General features: G+C 34.0%; 3 protein-coding genes across 3 annotated transcripts; 2 read left to right on the plus strand and 1 right to left on the minus strand.

The window, feature by feature from the left end:
* Window positions 1–521: 521 nt before the first annotated feature.
* Window positions 522–2,385, plus strand: LOC131599895 (probable F-box protein At4g22030). Its single transcript, XM_058872136.1, has one exon. The coding sequence runs from the start codon at window positions 606–608 to the stop codon at window positions 1,869–1,871; it is 1,266 nt and encodes a 421-aa protein (XP_058728119.1). The 5' UTR covers window positions 522–605; the 3' UTR covers window positions 1,872–2,385.
* Window positions 2,386–11,001: 8,616 nt separating this feature from the next.
* Window positions 11,002–12,330, minus strand: LOC131599898 (probable F-box protein At4g22030). Its single transcript, XM_058872137.1, has one exon. The coding sequence runs from the start codon at window positions 12,288–12,290 to the stop codon at window positions 11,025–11,027; it is 1,266 nt and encodes a 421-aa protein (XP_058728120.1). The 5' UTR covers window positions 12,291–12,330; the 3' UTR covers window positions 11,002–11,024.
* A 4,760-nt stretch (window positions 12,331–17,090) lies between these two features.
* Window positions 17,091–18,413, plus strand: LOC131599899 (probable F-box protein At4g22030). Its single transcript, XM_058872138.1, has one exon. The coding sequence runs from the start codon at window positions 17,091–17,093 to the stop codon at window positions 18,354–18,356; it is 1,266 nt and encodes a 421-aa protein (XP_058728121.1). The 3' UTR covers window positions 18,357–18,413.
* The last annotated feature ends 870 nt before the right edge of the window (window positions 18,414–19,283 follow it).

Raw genomic sequence — 19,283 nt, forward strand, 5'->3', positions numbered from 1 at the left:
ACATATATTATTATTATTCTCCTCTCTATGAAAATTTCTCATCACCATTACGTATTCCATTATAAAAAAAGCAATACATTGTGCCTTTTCATCCCTAAAATATTGCCACGCTCATCCATTGAAGTATATGACTAGGAATATTATAAGAGGATAGGTAAAATATAACTGTCTGAAAATTGGATTATAACCTGTGGGAATATAATACGAGGATATGAAAAAAAAAAAAACTACAAATTAAAAATTGAAATATAGCATAGTGTGGACCAGATCCTAAGTTATGCAAAAAATAAATTCATGTGGGCAGGAGTAGTTGGCTGGCTTTACTGCTTAGTGGCCTCTGTTGGACGTTGAAATATAACAAAGAAAAGTCAATAACAAGGCCAAGTCTAATCTTACGGTTAGTTATGACTTCTTCCCATCTATCCTCATTTTGATCCATTCTTTCCTTTCTTCTAGTCTATGGTCTCTATATATATACCATCCACACCTATTCCATTTTTCATAACTCTGATCTACAATTCAACAAAAACATTCCTAAACCTCTCATTTCTTATCAACAAACAAGTTTCAAAGAAACAGACACCTTCAACTAAATTAATCAGCCCATGGTTTCTTTACAAATATTTTCAGCAGCCAGTTTATGTTCTTCTTCTTTGAAGACAGTTAATGCTGCTATCCATCTCCCTAAACTCCCACGTGTATTCTCAATCCCACAACTACCAAAAACAAAGCCCCTTCTTGATGACTTTATTAATGTATCCATAGATCATATTAATACAAATCAATTTGGAAACAATAATGTTGTCATCACCACAAAATCACATGACAGACACAAGAACAAGAATACAGATGATATTATTATTAAACTCTATGCAGTCTTGGAAGCTGTTTCCGACAGAGTTGAAATGCATCACAACATTGCCCAACAACGTAACAATTGGAACACTCTTTTATTAAACTCTATCAACATGATTACTCTTACTGCTACAACTTTGGCTGGTGTTGCTTCTGCCGCTGCAACCACTTGCTCTGATTCTTCACTTTTAGCTTTGAAATTATCTTCTGCTCTTTTATTCTCTGCCGCTACTGGGTTATTGCTTATCATGAACAAAATTAATCCTTCTCAACTCACAGAGGAACAAAGAAATGCTACAAGATTGTTTAAACAACTTCAAACACAAATCCAAACCACTATTGCAATAGGAAATCCTAGTGAGGAAGATGTCAAAGATGCAATAGAGAGGGTTTTGGCACTGGACAAAGCTTACCCACTTCCATTATTAGGAGCAATGCTTCAAAAATATCCTGCAAAATTTGAGCCTGCTGTTTGGTGGTCTTCCAATAAAGGAAAATCACAAAGCAAGAAAATTGGGAAAATGAATAATGGATGGAGTGAAGAATTAGAAATGGAAATGAGGGAGGTTGTTGAAGTGATAAAGAAAAAAGATGCTGAAGATTATAACAGACTTGGAAACATAGCATTGAAGATAAACAAGAGTTTAGCAGTTGCAGGGCCATTACTCACAGGAATTGCTGCAATTGGATCTACTTTTATAGGTAATAGTAGTCCTGTGGCTGCTTTTGTTCCTCTCTTGGCCGGTTCATTGGCTTCTGCAATTAATACTTTTGAGCATGGTGGCCAAGTTGGAATGGTTTTTGAAATGTATAGAGGCTCTGCTGGTTTCTTTAACTTGTTAGAAACCTCAGTTGAATCAACTTTAAGTGAGAAAGATTTAGAGAAAAGAGAAAATGGAGAGTTGTTTGAAATGAAGATGGCTTTGCAGTTGGGAAGAAGTGTATCAAATCTGAGGGAACTTGCCTCAAAATCAGCTTCCAGTCGCATAAATGAATTTGCCAGCAAGCTCTTCTAAGTTAATATTCAGACACAACACATTCTTTTGCTACTTAATGTATAGATTTCACATTCTTTTATTCTTTCATGCATATACATTGTTAGGCCTCTGACATAGAAAGCAAATGTAAATATTGACCACAGATTATTTGATCTGCAAATATTGATATACAACCTCTAACTTCAGCACATTGTTGAGTTTTCACGATATCTATCTACTTTTCCTTAGTTCTTTGATTTACAAATAATAAATTCTCCCCTATTTATGAGCTCCAAGGGAGAGTTCCTTGATTATTCTAGAAACTTCAACAAAGTGAACGAAAGACATATCTACATGTGGTCGTTGGCTTAAAAACCGATTTGAGATTTCGCGTGGATAAGAGAGTTGACCTCTGCTCATTGTAGATCAATTTGATGGAGTTTTATAAACAAGTTATGTGTGCTTTCGTCTTTTATTTTCTTTTTCTGAATGTGGTTTTTTTTCACTGTTTGACAGATTAATTTTGTCTGAAGCTCATTTTCTTTTTTTATTGTTCTTTATCCTACACATCAACATTTTTAGTGTGTTTAAACCTTGAACTAATTCAATTTTTACCACAAGTGCCATCCACCGTGGAGAAAAGGTGTTTAAATATATAAGTGAGCACCTTGGATTCTAAAAGTGATATCAGGAATTTTTCTTAGAGACATAATTTTAGGTTGTGGAAAGTGAAAATACAAACAATTTTAATCTAACGAAAGTGTGCAGAAGCATTGAAGGGTAAAACATTGATTTTTGCAAGCCTAAAACAAGTAGAGAAAACCGAGAACGTGGATAATGAAAGAAATACCATTATCTTGTGCTTTAGAGAATAATGGTCTAAAATGGCGGATTGTGTATTTTTGCTACTGCCATTGTTATTGCTCATGAATCATTAGCTATTCAAGACTTTTATGACAATACTAATAAAAATTTAAAACTAGGGTATGTCAATAATATGAGTTTGGTTGACCTAGCTAAACAAGGTTTGGTAGAAAGTGAGAAATTAAATAAATAAAAATTTAATTGAATACCAAGAAAATAGTATATGATGAAGATTGTGACTGGTGTGCAAAGTTCTAGTAGATTGTTTGAATATATTCACTCGAATCTACGAGGTCTGGTAAGGGTGTCAACTCATAGGAGTAGTTTTTTATTTTCTCGCAATTATTGAAGATTTTTCTAGAAGAGTATGAGTGTACATTTTAAAAATAAAAATGGCACCTTTGAAAAGTTCAAGGAATAACATACTCTTCTATGAAATCAATTAGTATGTTGAGAACTAAAAATGGTCTGAAGATGATTTTATAGTAGTTTAATGTGTTTTACAAGAAATATAATATAAAGAGGCATAGAAGCATTGATGGAACACCTCAACAAAATGGCTTAGAAGAATGCATGAATAAGACCATTTTGGAGAGGGTAGGATGTATGTTGTTGGGAGATCAGTCACCAAAAATTTATGGGGCGAATCCGTTTCTACAACAACCTACTTAATCAATAAGGTTTGAATGGGAAAACAAATAAACTAATCATTTTTGAAGGTTTTTGGAGCCTTGAACTTTGCGTACATCAAGTTAGACAAGCTTGATGCTAGGGATGTGAAGTGCTTCTATATTGGTTATCCTGAAAGTGTGAAAGGTTACAAGATTTGGAAGATGGATCCTAGAGGATAAAAAATTGTCAAAATAACTTTCTTACATGGAGACCTTGAAGAGATAATTTACACGGAGAAACCTGGATATTTTTTTCGACGATAAGTCTAAGGCATGTCTTTTTTGAAAGAGTATTTGTATAGGTCAAAATAAATCTCAAGGTACTAATATCATCAGTTTGATGAATTTCTTTTTAAGCATGTTTTATGAGAAAAAATTATGATAGCTATGTATACATATTCAAAAGCAATGAGAAATTCATTTTCTTCCTTATTTTGTAGTTGATGGTGTCTTGATGGCAAGCTCTAGCAAAAAAGAGATAGGAAATGCATTAGATACTTTGAATTTAGAATTTGAGATGAAAGATATTGGTGAAGCTAATATGACCCGGAGGATGGATATCTTGAGGAGATACAAGAAGAGTGAATTATTCTTATCTTAATTTAGTTGTTTGGAACAACTATAGGCTAGAAGGAATATCAATAATCATTGGTCATATTATCTTCCAATCTAGTGAAATATATTGCCCTTGTTAAAGGGTCAAAGAAGTTATATGGTTTAGAGGAATGATTGGGGAGTTAGGGATTATTCGAGAAAGTGCAAAGATAAATTGTGATAATTAAAGTTCCATTCTTTTGGCCAATCATAAAATGTATTATAAGAGGATAAAACATATTGACATTCATTTGCACTTCATATGAGGCACAATAGATTTGAAATATATTATGGTTCATAAAGTGGCTTTATAAGAGAATCTAACAGATACGTTCACTAAATTATTGCCCAAATCAAGGTTCAACATTTCTTGGATTTGTTCAAGTTATTTGAAGAGTGAGTCAAGCTTTGGAGAGAGTAACATGATGTTCAATGGGTAAATTGAAATCAACATCAATTTCAAAGCCACGGTGGAGAATTGTGGTGATTGACTTAAAAACCAATTTGTGATTTCGCATTAAGGCATCATGTTTGGCACAAATGCAGTGCATTCTAGGAACACAATACATCATGGGTGAACAAAATACGCTCATTCATTTCTTCATAAACACAATTTGTTTCATGGAAGCGAGCAACACCCCTCTTCAACATATCAAAGACAATCTTAGCCTTTTTTCGGTATCAAATTGAGTGTGGTAAAATTTTTGTGAGAGAAACTTTGAGAGACAAAAGGAGGGATTCTAGTGGTTTATTGTTCTAAGAATTAGAAGACCTTTAAGTATATCTAAAGGGACTAAGAAACACTTTTAGATACCTTAGATTTGTGTGATTCATATGTTAAGAGTTTGAGAGATTAAAAACCACTTGTGTAATGAAATTTGATTTGAAGACTATTGTTTTGTAACACATCTTGTAATATCTTATAATAATTTTTAAAGTATAATTAATAAGATATCCGCTCTTTCCAAGAGTAGATCAATTTGATAGAACTAGATAAACAAATTTTGTATTATCGTATTTTATCTTATTCTTCTTCTTATGGTTTGTGTAAGCTGTTTGACATATTAATATGAGTGATTATAACAAAATGCCTCATCATAATCAATCTTAGTCGTTTGATAATAATCTTGTATGTTTTATTCCCCCTTACGTTTTTATTTTCCTTGCACTATTTCTTGGTATCGACAGCCTTATGCTCTTTTAAATGTGAGAAAAGTTGTCACATATCATTATTCTTGATGACTTTTATTTTATCGTCCATTGCATCTCTACATATTTTATTTAGCACAACTTCTTTGAAGTTCTTTGATTCATAATTTGAAGACACTACAAAAAAAAGGTCTCCTGCCACGCCCAAGAAATCGAGGCTATATGTAAAATGATACTGAAACTATGAGTGGAAATAGGCCAGGCCAATAACAGGGGTCTACAGGCTAGCCTATATAGGCTCAGGCCAGACCACACATTATTTTTAAATAGAAAAGGCCTAGGCTTTTTTATAAGCCTATTTAGTTAAAAAGGCTAGGCCCCAGACTCTAAAAAAAGCCTTTTAAGCCTATCAGGCCGGCCTATTTAAATATGTATGAATAATTTTTAATTTCATTATGTTATGTTTTGTACTTTGAATTAAAATACATAAATAAAAATTGGTTATTTTGAAGAACTTCTGAAAATAAGATGAAAACACCGGATGAACATTGTTCTCATAAGTTCTTTTAGTTAGTTAGTCTATTTAAATATTATTTTAATTGCTTATTTATATATGTCTAAAATAAATAGGCTTTTATGTAGGCTAACAGGCTAACCAGGCCTTCGAAAAGGCCAGGCTCAGGCCTAAAAAATAAGCCTACGACAGGCTACAGGCCAGGCTTAGGCTTCAGTTTTTTTGACAGGCCAGACTTAGGCTTGGCAAAGCCTAGCTCGGCCCAGCCTATTTCCACCCCTAACTGAAATGTTCAAATCAGGCATTGCTTATTTCAAAAATTCTAATAGGGCAGTGAATGACGTATTTCTCCAGCCGTGGAGACATTTCAACAAGTAGAGTCGAATCGTGAATGATAACGAAGAGAAGTCTTTGCATCCAGGGTACAGTTCTTGTTCCGCCTCTTTAATCAAATTGTAAAACGTTCTATCCCCGTCATTGGGATCTTCATGAACTCCGTGTGCTTCTGCCCTATCTCCATATATATCATGCAATAAGCCAGGAATGTCATCATGTGATCCCTCATGATCTTCCATCCCATCACCAATTTCCATAGACCTTTGTAGGTTCTCCCCATGGTGCAACCAAACGTCATAACCTTTTAGAAAACCTTTGGCTATTAGGCGATCCTTAATAATATCCCTTGTTTTCCAATACAAATTTTTACACTTAGCACAAGGGCATAGAAGCTCATCTCCTTGAGGTCTTCCATTAGTGAAGGCAAAGTCTAAAAATCGAGTAACACCGTTGATATACACTTGACTAAACCACGGAAATTTAGTCCACTCTTTGTCCATCACTTGATAATCTAAATATTTGAAACACAACACATAACACATTCAAAACACATAAAACATTCAAAACTGAATTCATACAAAAAAAATGTACTAACAGTACCAAAACATGTGCTGCAATGACTTTAATTTCCAAAAACAGAACCAAAAAATATTACAAAAACATGTAATTGTTAACTGTCAGAAACAAAAACAAACTCACATATAAAATTTCATAAGACTAATGAGGTATGTCTCTTTATACCTCAATCAAACAATGTATGAACTATGAACTAAATCAAACAACATATCCAACAAGACTTTATTCAACAACAGGTTTTCCAGTACCACCCAATCCTAATTTTAACAATATAAATGGAATAAAACTATCACATTGGCCACAAGACAGGGACAAAATCTTTGCAAGAATTATTGTATATACATTATACCTAATTTACAACTAATTAGGTAAGAAAAGCACTAACATGATTACTGATTACTGTAGTATGCAGATAAACAATAGCAAGGAAAAAGTGCATCTATTTATTGCTTTAGGTGAAATGATTACAGTTTCAAAATCATCAACCAAAATTAGCCAAAAATAAAAGAGGAGTTAAAACCTGCTCAGAAAAATCAATCTTCTTGCCGTGTGATCCTTTGTCCAAGCCAATCTATGAAAGACAAAACAAACAATTCACTCATTTTTTATGTTAAGCACGCAATATTCTATACATGTGATGCATGGAAATTAGAGCAAAGCCAATTTCATTTAGAAATTTAGAAAAAGAAACTATTAACATGCATCTCAGCATGTACAATGTATTGAAGCCACCCACATAAGCTATGGCATCTTCTGTATCTAATAGTGAAAAACAGAACCAGTATGTATATTACAAGTTTGGTACCTGCCAATGTTCGAAAAATGAAAACAGAGCCTATAATGTTCCACACATGAAAACTTGCTATCTTGGTACTATGTACTGATAGAGCCATGTTCTTTTATCCTTTATTGCACTTTCAAGTTTCAAATTCAAAGGTTTAAAATTGAAGTCTCTAAGTGCAGTTGTGCCGCACTGTAATAATAAGTGTACTTGCGGCATCATTTGTCTACAATTTAAACATTGTCTTGTTTGTGATTTGAGTTTTCAGGTACCTTTGAAGTTTGATGGTTTACAAAGTCAATAGAAAGATAACGCCAATCACAATGAAATTCTACAATCAAGCTTGGAAAATCAGGATTTAACTTCTCTAGAGCGAACAATTCAATTCACTTTCGAGTATAAAGTAAGTGACAATCTTAACTGATGATAGGAAATGGGACTGTTGATAACATATCCAGACTGTTTTACAAGTCAACTCAGCCATTAACCAATGAATACAAATAAATATAAGACTAACCTTATGTCTATTTCTGTACGTATTGTGTTTGTACTATTTTATAAACATATTTCAATATGCATTCAATAGTAAAAATCAGAATCATTCTAAAATTTAAATTTAACAGAAAATTTTGTAACGCGAGATATTATAGTTGTTGAACAGTGCAAACAGATGAGAAGAACATGACCGATATTCTATCCATGGAATAAAAATACCTCTCCAACTGCAGCAGAGGGTGTAGAGTCAAAATATTCTTTCAACTTCTTAAACCAATTGGGGTTCCTCTCTGCAACATACCTGAAAATTACACGAGAACACATATGGTTATATTAAATCACTTCTATTTTCTGAAATTACTAATGGTGTTTGCATGTCAATTTCAGTGTTGTGTATGGTGTTTGTGCTTCACAAATCACAAGATACGAATTATTGAGAAACGTTATCTAAACTATCTGAACTTAACATCAATTTGTAAACACATAAACCCTAAACCAATAGAAGATTTGGGAGAAGGATGAAGGGATGAAGAGAGTTAGGGTTTCGATGAAATCTTGAAGAAGATTTGGGAAAAGGTGAAGGGATGAAGAGAGTTAGGGTTCGTATGAACAGATGATTGAGGTTAGTGAGATGAAGGTGAAGCAGAGAAGAAGTCTGAGATGAAGGGGAAGTATAGATGAAGGTGAAGCGGAGATGGAGGTGAAAGGAAGTTAACCTGTAAGCGGAGATGGAGGTGGCATCAGCGGCGCAGCGAGATGGAGATGGAGATGGAGTTAGGGTCTCGTCTTCTTCTTTGGAATTTACAATTCAGATCGTGGATGCATGTTTTTGTTCTTTCAATTTGTTTTTTTTAATTAAAAAAAATAAAAGAAAATAAAAAGATAGAGGGAAACTAAAAAAAAAGAGGGAACTTATGGAGGGGTTTTTTTTTGGGCTTTGGCCACAGTTTGAACTGAAAATTATAAGGCCGCGGTTTTTTGATTGCGGCTTAAAATATCTACCGTTACATAACCGTGACAACTGAGGTAAAAGCCACAGTTTTACACTCCGGATTCAATATTTTAAAACATATTTCTACGATTTGAAAACCATAGCAAAAGCGTGTATTTGGCAACAGTTCTAGAACTGTGGAAAAATTTAGTGTGGCCGTAGGCCAAAAATGTAGTAGTGTCCAATCATTTTTATGACTAACATTGCATGAACTTAAGAAAATTATCACACGAACCAATGTATTATGGAAAAACTGAATTAAACTAAAAATAACTCTAACCAAACAATTCTACATTGTTTTACATGGGAGAAGTTACAATGAAAAGAAATGGGGCAATAATGACATACAAGACATGAAGAAAAAAATAAAAATGAATATATCAACCAATCTACATGCGATCAAATGGATCATGGCGCGATACATGATGCCAACATTGGAATAAGCCCTTTGAAATATTATGTCTCAGTTATATTGGATTTAGATTGTGGCGCGATTTGTGAAGTTACTCAACTTCATATAAGGAATTGGCCGCAGCGTGAATGCATAATAAGAAACCCTAGTATATAAGCTAAACTTTTGACATATAGCAGGGGTTTTGATTTTGAAGTCAAAGAGCGGTATTTGCATCATGACTACCTAAATAATTTTTTTTTTGCGCGAGATGAGTTTTTAATCTTAGGGAATAACCTTGTACATTCGTATGCAATTTCCTTATTATTATCTAATATACATACTTAATTTTGTTATTTATTGGCCATCTGTAGATTTATTTACAATTTACTTTGTGAAACGTGAATTGAACTCTTAAACTCTTAAGGACGAATGACAACCTTATCCCCTTCGAAATCAAGATCCAAAATAACACCTCTTCACAACTGGTGGACGACACTTCTCGATTAAATCTAAACACACTTATGGTATCATCATCAAGGTAGCACAAACTACACACGTAATCTAAAATAGAAGAACAACTACTGAGACAAACACAACAAAAGGGTTTGTTTACTTCCACGCAAATATAATATCGTAATCACTATCATGAATACTTTCAATGTCCTCATTGGAAACACTAGAACTACTAGATAGATTGCTAAAACATAAAATCTTCCTAAAAAACTCATTCTAATTCATACTACCACCTTTCCCCTTAAAATGGGAATAACATATAGCGGAAAAATCTTTGTCACAAAAGGGGAGGGGGAGTAATGACCTCACCATTAATACCCTATTCGTAATGTGTCGTGCTTAGAGGGTTACTGGACTAGATTAAACCTAAGAGGGACATAAGTCTCAACTAAGTAAGGTTGAACATACATGGACCTTGAACCAATACTCAAGACCTAGAATGATATGCTAGGTAGAAGAATGGTGCAAGATTAACTGCCACCCCTAGCGGGCCCAAACCCCAATTCCAAGAGATCTATAACTCCAACCCAAGTATGAGCGATCACCATAACAAAAAAGAAAAGGCACCCAACTCCATGCCTGAACATGTCAGCGTATAGAAACAACCAAATACGAGGTTTTTCAAACACCTTGGATCATTATGGAGAAGTCGTTACCTAAACATTCTCATATGGACCAATGAAGAAAATTAATTCTGAAGGGTCTATAAATAGAGGGTTCAGGAAAGAACCCACGTGATCTCATTCTCATGCCCAAAAATACATCAAGGAGAATGAAGAGAGAAAAGAACAATCTGAATCAAGAACGCAAGAAACCGACATCCTGAATCTAGATACGATTTATTGTTTTTCATAAAAATTAAGAGTCAGTGAAAATCATAACATCAAATTATTGGGAAAATTACACATTCCAATTATAACTTCTTTGAGTTTAACAATAACCCATTGTTTTACTTAAGTTAAGTTTCAATCGGTTTGTAATTTTCTTTTTTGGCTTTCCGGTGTTGTATTTCGAACGTTTGGTTTTATATATAATTTCTTGATTTCAAAAAAAAAAAAAAACATCAAAATCCTAAACAATTTTCTAACAAGGATTGTGCGAGATCATCAAATTACATCAAGACTGCAGACGAAACACTATGACACTTTTCAAAGGAAAAGAAATTGTATATGCAGATCAAATAAGATATATGTTGTCTATATTTACATTTGCTTTCTATGTCAGATGCCTAACAATGTATATACATAAAAGAATAAAAGAATGTGATATCTATACATTAAGGAGCAAAAAAATGTGTTGTTTGTGAAAATTAACTTAGAAGAGCTTGCTGGCAAATTCATCTATGAGATTGGAAGCTGATTTTGAGGCAAGTTCCCTCAGATTTGATACACTTCTTCCCAACTGCAAAGCCATCTTCATTTCAAACAACTCTCCATTTTCTCTTTTCTCTAAATCTTTCTCTCCCAATGTTGATTCAATGGAGGTTTCTAACAAGTTGAAGAAACCAGCAGACCCTCTATACATTTCAAAAACCATGCCAACTTGTCCACCATGCTCAAAAGTATTAATTGCAGAAGCCAACGAACCAGCCAAGAGAGGAACAAAAGCAGCCACAGGACTACCATTACCTATAAAAGTAGATCCAATAGCTGCAATGCCTGTGAGTAATGGACCTGCAATTGCCAAACTCTTGTTTATCTTCAATGCTATGTTTCCGAGTCTGTCATAATCCTCAGCATCTTTTCTCTTTATGACTTCAACAACTTCCCTCATTTCCATTTCTAATTCTTTACTCCATCCATTATTCATTTTCCCTATTTTCTTGCTTTGTGATTTTCCTTTTTTAGAAGGCCACCAAACAGCAGGCTCAAATTTTGCAGGATATTTTTCAAGCATTGCTCCTAATAATGGAAGTGGGAAAGCTTTGTCAAGAGCCAAAACCTTCTCCATTGCATCTTTGACATCATCCTCACACGGATTTCCTATTGCAATAGTGGTTTGGATTTGTGTTTGAAGCTGTTTAAACAATCTGGTAGCATTTCTTTGTTCCTCTGTGAGTTGAGAAGGATTAATTTTGTTCATGATAAGCAATAAACCAGTAGCAGCAGAGAATAAAAGAGCAGAAGATAATTTCAAAGCCAAAAGTGAAGAATCAGAGCAAGTGGTTGCAGCAGCAGAAGCAACACCAGCCAAAGTTGTAGCAGCAAGAGTAATCATGTTGATGGAATTTAATAAAAGATTGTTCCAATTGTTGCGTTGTTCGGCAATGTTGTGATGCATTTCAACTCTGTCGGAAACCGCTTCCAAGACTGCATAGAGTTTAATAATAATATCATCTGTATTCTTCTTGTTGTGTCTGTCGTGTGATTGTTTGGTGAGGACAACATGATTCTTTTCAAGTTGAATTGTATGATCTATGGATACATTAAATTCTTCAATCAGTTTTGTTGTTTTTGGTAATTGTGGATTAATGGAGAAATTAGGGAGACGTGGGAGTTTAGGGAGATGGATAGCAGCATTAACTGTCTTCAAAGAAGAAGAAGATAAACTAGCTGCTGAAAATATTTGTAAAGAAACCATGTGCTGATTAATTTAGTTGAAGTTGTCTGTCTCTTGAAAGTTGTTTGTTAATGAGAACTGTGAGCTTTAAGAATATTGTTGTGTTAAATTGTATGAAAAATGGAATATGTTGTTGGTGTTATATATAGAGAGAGCATAGAGCAACGGAAGAGAATGGATCAAAATAAGAATAGTCATAACTAACTTGGTCTTTTTATTGACTTTCTTGTTATTAATAAATTTCAAGAGGTGCTAGGAATTAGTAAAGCCAACCAACTACTCATGTCCACTTGGTTTCCTTTATTCCTCATAGTTGAATTTTGTTTATAGAATATTGGTTGGACTCATGCATGCCTACGATATCTTAATTTGTTAAAAGATATATTATATTATTTTTAGATAGTTTTAATTATGGTTTTGCGTTGTCCGCAAGGCTTAAGACGAAAAGTCCAATGATACATTAGATGTAGTAGAACACACAAAATTAGTAGTGTCATATTCTAATTTTTATCCCATCCATTTCATTTATTTAGATATGTCGTGTGCATTCATCGTTCAATTATAGCATTTTGTATATTTTGAAAAAAATTTAACTTTTATTAAACTCAACAAAATTAACTTTTATTTGCATTGTTGTATATTCTTATTCGGGTTAAAAAAATTTATCCGACTTTTTCATTCCTAGAAATAATAGATATTTATTTTCATATTATCATTTCAAAAATATAAAAAACAATGAGTTTTATTTTTAGTTTAATTCTTTTTTTAATAATTAAGTTAGTTTTTTTATTTATTTCAATTCAATAGAAAAAAGATACTTTAGATTCATTTCTTTTAAAATTTACAAAAAAAAAAAGAAGAAAGAAAGAGAGATATGGGCTTTTAAATTGGATTCTATTATTTGCATCCGTTGGAGCTTTACTGTCAGTCCAAATCAATCTAATGGATGACCGCGATCCAGACCTTACTCCACACTTTTTGTTGTTAACAATTTCTCCTATTTAAGAGGAAATATGTACCATTTCATAGGTATTAAAATTACATTCTCAATCTTAAATCACTTTTCATTCTCTTACTAACTTGGGTGTCGAATTCCTAACCTTACAGATACGCCCCATCTCCATCGTAGCAGAAGTTCAAGTCCACCGTAACAGACACTACTCCATCAATCAATTGAAAAGTTCCAGTTTTTGAACAAAATAGTGATGTTGTATGTGGGAATGCACTCAAATGCCCACATACTTCTATGATCATATCTCTAACAATCTAAAGATCCACATCTCCACTCTTTAAAGTGCATATCTATGTTTCTTGATCTTTTTCCTCAAATCTCAACTTCCTTTCAACAGATCCTCCATCAAAGCTATCAACAATGGTGGCATGCAAAGCCACCCGCTCCCTCATTCAACGACAAGTCAATGCTACAAAAACCGAAGTTGTTAAGATCTGCTTCCTCCTCCTCAAGTAGAAAACGATTCAGTCTTGGTAAGTTCCCATCCAATCATTCACTCCACGATCTTGTACTACCAAGATTCAGTCATGGAGAGTTCGATGCGCTTTCATTCTCCAAATATGCACAATAATTTCATCAAGAACCCTAACACATACCTCCACCATAATTTTTATCCATGGTATTATCATATTTTGTTTACTAACCATATGCATGAGATATTTATCCATCCATCATCCATCATATTTCATTCATACATGAAATGATTCCAAGGTACAAACACCCTTTTATCCATTATCATTTGAGTTTGCATTGATCTCTTTGTTATACTCACTTGTTTACTTTTGTGACACATGTTATCACACACACACACACACACACACACACACACTTGAGGCATTTTTAAATGAATGCTTAAGTTGTTGTTGAAATATCCAAAGGAATGGGAATGATATTGACTAAAATTGTCAAGGTACTCAATCTCTTTTATCTTTGTGCTTAGTATCGTTAAAGCTTTGCACCCCAATTGTTTTGAAAATGGTTTTGTATTGTTAAAGCTCAAACTTTGTAAATCAACCCTTGGTTTTGTATTGTTAAAGCTCAACCAACCTCTTTTAAACCTTTGCCTTGTATTGTTAAAGCTTGGCTCCTTTTATTAAAACTTGTTAAGTATTGTTAAAGCCTAACATTTTAAAAACCCGTTGAGTATTGTTAAAGCTCAATACCTAAAAAGATTTTACCACTTGCCTCTTTTATTTTCCTTTTAAGAGGAACTACAAAAGCTCTGACTTACCTACTGCACTTAAGGGGTATGTAGGCCTAAGATGCGGTATCTTACCGAGCTCACTTTTTAAACCTTCTTCTCTCATCCCCCACCCTATTTAAACAAAACCCATAAACACAAAAACAATTTTAATAACAAAAACAATATTTTCAAAGAAGTTCCTATGGAGTACCATAGATGTGAGGGGTGCTTAAAATCTCCCCCTTGCATAACAAACCCCCTTACCCAAATCTCTGTTTATTTTATTAGTTTTGATTTTTAAAAACTTCTGTGGGTTTTATTTGCTCTTTCTCCCATTTCCTTTGGAAACAATAAAGCGCGGTGGCAACTCTGTTTAATTAAAACATATGAGCTAAGTCAATATATGGCTTTAGTCTCACAAATTTCACCGCTTCAGTAGTCCCTCACCGATTTTTACAGACCTTTGCAGATGTTAAAAAGGCTGTTTGTTGACATCTTTCTATAGTGACATGCTACAAACTGGTGTACTAGCTTCTTTACCCGTTCTTGATAGTTGTTAACAGAGGAACAAGGGAGGCCCATGTACCATATGAGGGTGGCCTCCCTAAGGATGCATGAATACAACTTACATATTAGAGAGTCTGATGCTCATATGATGGTCATCTGCATGTTGATTGAGGCGACGTGTTCGTAGGGATCGGTGCATTCGCCAAACTCGGCCAAGTATGGAGGTTTGAACCTTTCAGGGACAAGGGTTCCCTATATTTCGTCCAAGAGTGGATGGGGATCCAACAAATCCACCTCTTCTGAGGGTTGACCTCCTGTTGGCATTGTCTGATGTTTTGGACGTGGTCTTCTAACGTCCAATTGTGGTTTCGTAAGTTTTCCATGGCGACTCGCATCTCTGCCATGGCGTCAACATTTCCTGTACCGTTGGTACCCTCGGAAGTAAGGGGTGGAACTCTTTTGTTCACCATGTCCAACAATGCTTAGATGTGGGAGTTAAGGGTACGATATAAAAATGTGATGGTTGTTAACAAGAGGTGTGGCCCAGATTAGTTTTACCAAACTCCATAGTAGGCGCCACTGTACTGTCCATAAAATACAGGTGTGTGCATGTTTCCCCTATATGACCAGAGAGACTCAAAACTCTAGTAAGTATATTATAAGTTTGAGGTGAGAGCTAACTCATAGGAACGAGTAATCATGTATGTTGATTTTTGAAGCTGTTTGAAGTATGGCACCAAAGAGAAACGAATGAAATTAAGAATAAGAGTTGTTGTAGCCGGTAAAGCATTATAAAAAATGACACATCAGAAAATGAATGTTATGGGACACAAAACTAATGAGATATTAATAAAATAGTTTAAACATAGGTTTTAATAAATTATTGTTAAAATTAATGTGTTGTAACCACCACTATGAGTAAGCATTATGAAAGAAGTGCAAAAGAGTTGTAACCATCATAATATAATTACTGTCTTTATTTAGAGTTATGTTAGAATTGTATCATTAAGATTGAGAGAACCAAAGAGTCCTCATCTTAATTAGCATCTTATTGTCTTCTAAGTCAGTTTTGATTCAAGCCTATATAAAGGCTTTGTAATGTTAAGAAAGATATATCAGTTGGTGGTGAATTCAGTAAAATAGCATATTCAAAGCATATCTTCCACCAGTGGAAGTATAGTGAAAAAAGTGTCCAGTGCAGTTTTAAAGCATATCTTCCACCAGTGGAAGTATAGTGCAAAAAGTGTCAAAAACCAGTTTTCCTCTGCAGAATTCTGTAACACTATAATTTATAACATACCACCTCTAGAATACCACCAACAATTATAAATAGATGATCAGAACTCAATTCTCTTTAACTTTTCTTTTATAAATGAATATTCAACGGCCAAAGCTGAATTTGGTAGTTTTTTTATTTGACAAAAAAGTATGAATTTTATGATAGTTGCTTTATATTTAGATTACTATTCTCTTTGGATTTTTTTCAGTTGACATGGTTGTTTCCATTCGAAAACATTTATTTTTTATTCAGTCCACTTAAATAATAAGTTATTTTTCGGATCCTCTAAACATTAATGCCATAGAAATTAAGGAGATAAAATCCACGTGAAGAGATATAATAACGAATTCAAAATTCAAAATTCTAATATTCAAATGTTGAAACATTTGAAGACTTAGTTGGTATGGCCAAACCCAAAGAGACTTTAAAATCAAAGACATTTCTAAATTGGAGCACGAGCCATTGCATATATTTGACAAGAGTAAAAAAAAAAAAACAAATCAGTGAATGAATAGAAAAAGTCCATACCCTTTCTTGCATGCAACGTAGTGTTGTGTAGCCATAATTTTACTACGTCGCATGTTGAGATTTGAGAACAAACAAAGAACAAACATAAGCTTGAAATTTTGAACAGAGACTATGTCAATTAATTAAACTGGTCAACCAGGGTTTCATTTATTTGATTTTGACTCTTTCCTTACCTATTCCATTGGTTCTTACTATAAATATTCATATTTAATACCACCTTATACAAATAAACATTCATTTCAAACATTACAAATAAACCAAAGCAAACACACGTTACCAAGAATTATCTTAGAATTATAATCCATATATTTCATGGCTTCAATATTACAATCTTCAGTTATAACTTCTTGTTCTTTACCATCTTCAAGGAGGGTCATTAAAGCAGCAATTCATCTTCCAAAACTACAAAATATTTCATTGCCAAAGATACAAACCAGCAGAAAACAACAACTTGATCATCAACTATTAATACTTGAAAATGACACCAACACCAGCAGTACAAAAATATTACACGATCAACAACAACAACAACAATGTTCTACACACTCTAAAGCCATTGTTCAACTATATGCCGTCTTAGAAGCTGTATCCGACAGAGTTGAGATGCATCAAAACATTGGCGAACAACGTAACAACTGGAACAACCTTCTATTAAACTCAATCAACATGATTACTCTAACTGCTACAACCATGTCTGGTGTTGCTGCTGTCACAAGTGGGGAAGGTGCACCACTTTTGGCTCTGAAGTTATCTTCTGCTCTTTTATTCTCAGCTGCAACTGGATTATTACTTATCATGAACAAAATCCAACCCTCTCAACTCACAGAGGAACAAAGAAATGCTACAAGACTGTTCAAACAACTTCGGACACAAATCCAAACTACAATTGCTATTGGAAATCCTACTGAGGAAGATGTGAAGGGTACAATGGACAAAGTTTTGGCACTTGACAAAGCATATCCCCTTCCCTTATTAGGAGCAATGCTTGAAAAGTTCCCTGCAAAGTTTGAGCCTGCTGTTTGGTGGCCTTCCAACAAAGGAAAAACACAAAGCAAGAAAATGGGTAAAATGGATAATGGATGGAGTGAAGAACTAGAAATGGAAATGAGGGAGGTTGTTGAAGCGATAAAGAGAAAAGATGCTGAAGATTATAACAGACTTGGAAATATAGCATTAAAGATAAACAAGAGTTTGGCAATTGCAGGACCATTGCTCACAGGAATTGCAGCTATTGGATCTTCATTCATAGGAAATGGCAGTTCTTTGGCTGCTTTTGTTTCTCTTTTGGCAGGTTCATTGGCTGCTGCAGTTAACACTTTTGAGCATGGTGGACAAGTTGGGATGGTTTTTGAAATGTACAGAACTTCTGGTGGCTTCTTCAAGTTGTTAGAAACCTCAATTGAATCAACTTTAAGTGAGAAAGATTTAGAGAAAAGAGAAAATGGAGAGTTGTTTGAAATGAAAATGGCTTTACAGTTGGGAAGAAGTGTATCGGAGTTGAGGGCACTTGCTTCAAAATCAGCTTCCTTTCGAATGGAAGGTGTTGACATAGATGAATTCGCCAGCAAACTCTTCTAAGATAATCTTCATAAGAAAACACATTCTTTTGTTCGTTCATGTATACATGTCACATTCTTTTATTCTTTTAGGCAAATAGAAAGCAAATGTAAATGTAGACCATTGGAATCTGATTTGATCTGCATATAGAACTTCTAACTTCATTATGTAATTCAGTAGGAGAATCGATGACACATATCTTCTTTTCATTTGTTTGCTTGATTTAAGCTGTATTTAATTTGCATGGACTTTTATCATGAGCTTATCTCTGACTCTAAGCATAAATAAATAAATATAGAGTTGGTATGCAACTCTAGGTTAACTAGTAATAAAAACCGATATTATTAGGTTGAAGGCTATCAACAAAATTCGAATATAGCATGACACCTCCGATAATTTTTTACCGCATAACTGTATAACAAAATTCATCATTCACTGTTTGATTGAAAGCTAATATCATTTAGATCATGCCCATAAAATTTAATATCAATCGGAAATCATTTGATATATCAACAAGATGCACAAAAACGAACATCTTATAAAACTTCAACAAAACCGCTAATTTTGATCATTCTCCTTAACATATCAAATTATTTTTTATTGATGTTAAATTTTATGGACATGATCTATATAATATTAGTTCAATCTAATGGTAGATTTTGTTATACGAATATGCGATAAAGAGTTATCGGAGGTGTCGCACGTTACTAAGTTTGACACCTTAGTGTCATTTGACCTTATGGTTAAACCTCAAAATTAAGGAAAACATGCTCATTTAAAGGTTGAGAATTAAGTGGCTCAACTACGGAGATGTTAATAGTAGGTATTTTCATTCGGTAATGAAAGAGAGATTGAGAGGTAATCATATCGGGTCTATTTTAACGTAGAGGGGTATGGTGAGCTCGGTTAACGAGGTTAAGGGGGAGGTTCTAAATCATTTTGCTTCTA

This window comes from Vicia villosa, linkage group LG4 (assembly GCF_029867415.1).
Source record: "Vicia villosa cultivar HV-30 ecotype Madison, WI linkage group LG4, Vvil1.0, whole genome shotgun sequence".
Classification (NCBI taxonomy): domain Eukaryota; kingdom Viridiplantae; phylum Streptophyta; class Magnoliopsida; order Fabales; family Fabaceae; genus Vicia; species Vicia villosa.